A 5,657-nucleotide genomic window follows, 5' to 3' on the forward strand; every position below is an offset into this window, starting at 1 on the left:
AACAGTTCAGGTGATGGGGATGGGATTAATGGAACGTTTTGAACTTGGTTAAGATCAGCAGGCAAGTCTTAATTGGTTAACTCACATTTTGGCTTCTGGGAAGGTCAGGCATTTGTAGGAACTAGACTTAGGTTTGGTTTGCTGATGTGGGGCTTAGCATAAGTGACTGCACCTTGGACCAAGTATAGTCAGGTCAACAATAAATATAACTTTATGACAGATCATTGACTTCTATATGCTAGAATTGTATTTATATTTGCATGTATGTGTAATCAACAGTTGGTATTGTCAATTAATTTTCTTATTTGTCACACTTTATATTAAAGCTGACTAGTTTTTACTGAAAATAATTTTAATTTCTCAACTTTGTTGAGCAATCTTTGTAATAACAGTTATTTAAAACTTTCAAATTTTAATGGGGCATCAATACCTTTTGACTCCATATCTCAACTGAGGAGCAAGTAATAACATTTTACTAACTGACATTTCGTCCAAGTGCAGTTTAAATGTAAATTTCCCCTATTAATATAAAAGGACCAAGTCAAATTCAAAATGCCATTCTTGACATGTTCCTTGAGTTAAACTTAGATTAATAATTGCTAACGTAACATTTTAGTGTTTCTTTCTCCAGCCCTTCTTAAAGGTCTTGCATATTTGTTTTTTGCCTGGGCAACAAATTTCCACATGCAATTACAGATATTATAGAAATAACCACCAATTCTTTTATAAGAGTTGTAGTATTCCTGACATACAAATGGTAATATAACATTTATTACAACCTATAGCCAATATAATTTCAAAACTGAGAAATGGAGAAAGAAATTCTTTTTGTAAGAATATTATACCATGTTTGAACATCACTGTCCTGTTTAATTATTTAAATGAATGGAGTGAAAGATTTTTTTTCTCATACCAAGTAAGCACATCTCCAATCTCTCATCTTGAAGATATTTAAAAGGGGAGAAAAGACTCATGTTGGCAAATCATCTAAATGTTTATTTCCAGATAATATTTTTATTCTGTAAGAAATAAAAAAAAAAAAAAAGATAATTTTTTTTTCGAATTGGCCATTGCTCAACAGACACAGATTCAGTGTATAGAAACGGGGAGAAATAGTCACCTAAAGTGATTCAAGGAAATTCTACTGCATTTAATAATCATTTTGTTTTCTTCTGAAGGACATTCAATGTTGTTTACATTGAATTTTCAGATATTGTCTGCTTTATTTTTATCTAAGCCATGAAGACAGAAAATCAAACTTTTGGAGCAGAATTTATACTTCTTGGCTTTTTCCAATATGGCCAAATGAACACCGTCCTCTTTGTTACCATTGCGGGCCTCTTCTCAGTGACTTTGATGGGGAATATCATACTGATCCACCTCATCCGACTGGACACTCCGCTCCATACTCCCATGTACTTCCTCCTCAGTCAGCTCTCCTTCATTGACATGATGTACATCTCCACCACGGTACCCAAGATGGCAGCAAACTTCCTGTCAAATAGTAAGACCATTACTTTTTTAGGATGTGAGATTCAAAGCTTTCTGTTTTTGACTCTTGGTGGAACTGAAGCTCTTCTTCTTGGTTTCATGTCTTATGATAGATACATAGCAATCTGTCACCCTTTACATTATCCTGTGCTCATGAGCAAGACGATCTGTTTGTCCATGGTCACATGTGCATGGGCCAGTAGTTCTATCAATGCTTTAATACATACACTGTATGTATTTCAACTTCCATTCTGCAGATCTCGGATCGTTAATCACTTTTTCTGTGAAGTTCCATCTCTATTGCCTTTGGTGTGTGAGGACACCTCCCAGTATGAGTATACTGTCCTCTTTAGTGGCCTTGTCATTCTGCTACTACCATTCATAACCATTTTGGCTTCTTATGCCCGGGTGCTTATTGTGGTATACCAGATGAGCTCAGGTAAAGGGCAGACAAAAGCCATCTCCACGTGTTCCTCTCATCTGATTGTGGCAAGCCTATTCTATGGGACTACTCTCTCCACCTATACAAGGCCACATTCCTTGCATTACCCTGAGGAAGATAAAGTGGTGGCGGTGTTTTACAGTATCATTACACCTCTTCTGAACCCATTTATCTGCAGTCTGAGGAATAAGGAGGTCATGGGGGCCATGAGAAGAGTGCTGGGAAAATAGACATTTGTACAGAAAATATGACTTTAGGAACCCTTTATAGTTTGAGACTGAACAACATGATTTGATTAGCCTACTGTCTAGAGAGATGTAAGCTCAAAGAAATGTTTACAAAATAAATAAATGTAACAATACCTTGGTTTCTACACTTCTCAGAAATAACTAAAGCTTTGTTATTGGAACTGGGTGGACTTGCCGTGTAAAAGCAAGAGAATGGTTGCCATTTTCAACTTTATCTTCTAAAGCAATAGATTTAATCCCTGTCAACACAATGCTCCCATGTCATAACAAATATTAGTACCTTTTTAATATTCTGAAATAAAATGCACATGAAATATAATTTACCATATAATACATAATATCAGGAAAATACATATGATGACCAAACTATAATATAGAGCAAAATGCATACATCCACTTATTTATTTATTTATTCATTCATTGAACAAGGGCTTTAATGCTTTAACTCTGTATGTGACGCTGTCATAGGCACTGGTGAAATGGGATTAAACAAGAAAAAACTGACATAAGCCTCTGCTCTCATGAAGTTTACATTTTATCGTGGGGAGAAAGACAGTATATAAAATTAACTGGTAAAGCGACCTTATATGAGTCGGAATCAACTCGACAGCACTGGGTTTGGGTAAATTTCAGAGTATACCAAAAAGTATTAATCACCATGAAGAAGAACTAAGTGGAAAATTGGAATCAGGAAAACAGAGGATATTTGCAATATTAAGTCAAATAGAGAAGGGAGAATCAAGAATATGACTTTTGTCAAAAACTAAAAGGAGCCGAGGAAGAGAGACAAGTGGATATTTGTGGATAAATGTTCTGGGAAGAGCAAAGAACAAGTGAGAACTCCCTGAGGTGGGGACATGCCCAGCGTAGTCACAAAAGATCAAGGAGTAAATTGGTGAGACACAGGAAATAGGTATATGTTTTGGGGCCGGGTCTTAGAGTGTAAATTAGATCAACGTGAGGATTGTGGCTTTGAACCTAAAACAATGGGGTACCATTGCAGAGTTGTGGTAGAGAACTGATGTGGGCAGGAGAAAGCCATTGCAGTAGTCCAGCTGTGACAAGATATTACCTTGGATCAAGGTGATATTAGTGGAGAGGCAAAAACTAGCCAGATTCAGGAGACTGGGAGAAAGCAGACATTTGAGTTTTGTGGACACATGGAATGTGAAATTCTATGAAATAAGAAGCTTTCAGAATTGGGCTAAAACTTGAAATAAACAACTGGAAGTATGGAACTGTCATCGTTACAGCTTGAGGGAAACCACAGGTGGAGCATTTCATCATTCGTCATCTCTTATGCTCCTTTCATGTTAATGCCTTAGGCCCACAATTACAATCATTATTCTGGCTTCTATCGCCATTAAATAGAAGCTCTTACTTCTCATCACCATTGAGTTGAAACTTTTAAATCAGAAAATAAGTTCTCTTTGATGTCTGGTTTCTTTTCCTAAACATATTTAAAAGGTTTAACCATATTTTTGAGTGTTTCCATCATTTTTATTACAAAGCTGAATTCCATCATATGGCTTAGAATAATTATTTCCATTCTGATGTCAGAAATGTTTGGCTATAATAAATAAAACTACCATAAAGCTTCCTGTACAAGTGTTTTTTGAGAACATGTGAACTCAATTCTCTTGTATATATACCTAAATTGAAATTGCTTGGTCATAAATTAGGCACATGTTTAGCTCTAACAGCGTTATCCAAATTGGATTTAATCATTTATTTTCCAATCAGTAATATATGAAAACTTCTTAGAGTCTGAGTGTTGATAATAAATAATGCAGGGGGTTGCTAAACTACTTGGTGCTAAATATAAAGTGGGATATAAACCATGAGAGCAAAATACAACCAGTGTGCCATCAGTGCATGAATAATGGTACTGGAAGAAAGTGTATATTTCTGTGAAGTATTTTAGAGATTCACTGACAAGTTTTTTTGGACCCATTGTCAATAATTTTAATAATAATTATATGTAATGGCCTTTAGGAACACTCATTTTTGGTTCAAGACAAAATGTGTTTATTGGTCTATGAATGCCTTACTTCAGTCAGTTTGTTTATAATGTATACCTGTAAGTTCATCACCCAACCCAACAACTAAAATAGTAAATTTGTTTATCTTTAGTGCTCCTCCAACTCATGGCGACCCCATGTGTGTCAGAGTAGAACTGTTCTTGGTAGAGTTTTCAACGGCTTATTTTTCTAATGTAGATCACCAATCCATTCTTCTGAGGTGTCTCTGGGTAGACTCGAACCACCAAGCTTTCAGTTAGCAGTGACTATGTTAACTGTTCGCACCATGCAGGGACTCCTCATATCCTCCTATACCTCCACCATCATTCTGAATTTTTAGTTTTTTAATTCTCTTGCTATAATTATAATATAGAATCCATAGGGTATTAGAAAATATTTTTAGATGCTGTAGAACTTAATAAAGGGGTCTTAAGTTGTAGATAATCTTTTTGAAAATTGATTGTTTTTTCAGTTGACATTACTAACTCTCCAGGTTGAATGAAATGACAGCCCATTCTATTTTATTATTGAATGGCATTCTATTTTAAGACTATACTACACATTTATCCATTTTTTGTTGTTGGTGTTGTTGCTGATAGATGCTTGTTTTATTTCTAGTTGTCTACTATTATGTACAATGCACTTATAAACGTTGTTGCATTTGTCTCCTGTTTCCCATAAACAAGAGTTTGTATTTTGTATATATCTATGAATGGAATTGGTGGTGAAATTACTTAAGTGTGTAAACCGTTTGTGTTTTACATAAAGTTTGAAATTCTAATTTACACTTACTATCAAACATGAGAATAACAAATCCATGTTTTAATAAATGTACATTCAAATTAAATGAATTTTAACATATTGAAATATTTTTCACACAGACTGCATGAAAGTTCACATCTGTAGACCACATCAGTCGCTGAACTATATGGTTGCATGTCCAGTTGCTAGCTTCAAGTTTCAGGTAATCTCCACCCCCAGCTTCTTGATCTTGGCCTTAGAGTTTTATACATCCTTGATCTTTTATTATTGTAATTAATTTTTGTAGTATTTTTGACGATTTTCATGCTTTTGAGTTCCAATAGAGCCTAAACCTGACTAAACACGATGCCTAAACTTCAATAGCTATAGCTAACAAACTTTTTTTAAGTAAATAGCAATTTGAAGGATGATTTGTGTAAGTTATATAGAATAAAAAAATCCATATACAGTACCTTCACAACTAATCAGCTGGATTATCACAAATTGAACAAAACTATATGAAAGTAGTAACATATTATTAGCACTTGAGAAGATTCCTCATGCCTCCCCCTAGCTGCTGCCCATACTTACGTGTAATGAAACCATTATATTTAAGTGCATTATCCATGAATTATACTGAACAATGAAAAAATAAATCATTTCAATTATTACATAAATTCAATATAATCCCCATTAGAATTCCATCAGTGTGTG

At 34.6% G+C, this 5,657-nt stretch overlaps 1 protein-coding gene across 1 annotated transcript; it reads left to right on the forward strand.

Annotated features, from left to right (window-relative positions):
• Positions 1-1,203: 1,203 nt before the first annotated feature.
• Positions 1,204-2,218, forward strand: LOC126066815 (olfactory receptor 2AK2-like). Its single transcript, XM_049868203.1, has one exon. The coding sequence runs from the start codon at positions 1,240-1,242 to the stop codon at positions 2,161-2,163; it is 924 nt and encodes a 307-aa protein (XP_049724160.1). The 5' UTR covers positions 1,204-1,239; the 3' UTR covers positions 2,164-2,218.
• The last annotated feature ends 3,439 nt before the right edge of the window (positions 2,219-5,657 follow it).

Source organism: Elephas maximus, chromosome 24 (assembly GCF_024166365.1).
Source record: "Elephas maximus indicus isolate mEleMax1 chromosome 24, mEleMax1 primary haplotype, whole genome shotgun sequence".
NCBI classification, from domain to species: Eukaryota; Metazoa; Chordata; class Mammalia; order Proboscidea; family Elephantidae; genus Elephas; species Elephas maximus.

Coding starts and splice junctions, on each gene's coding strand:
- LOC126066815 (XM_049868203.1), top strand. CDS start 1,240: ATGAAGACAGAAAATCAAACTTTTGGAGCAGAATTTATACTTCTTGGC.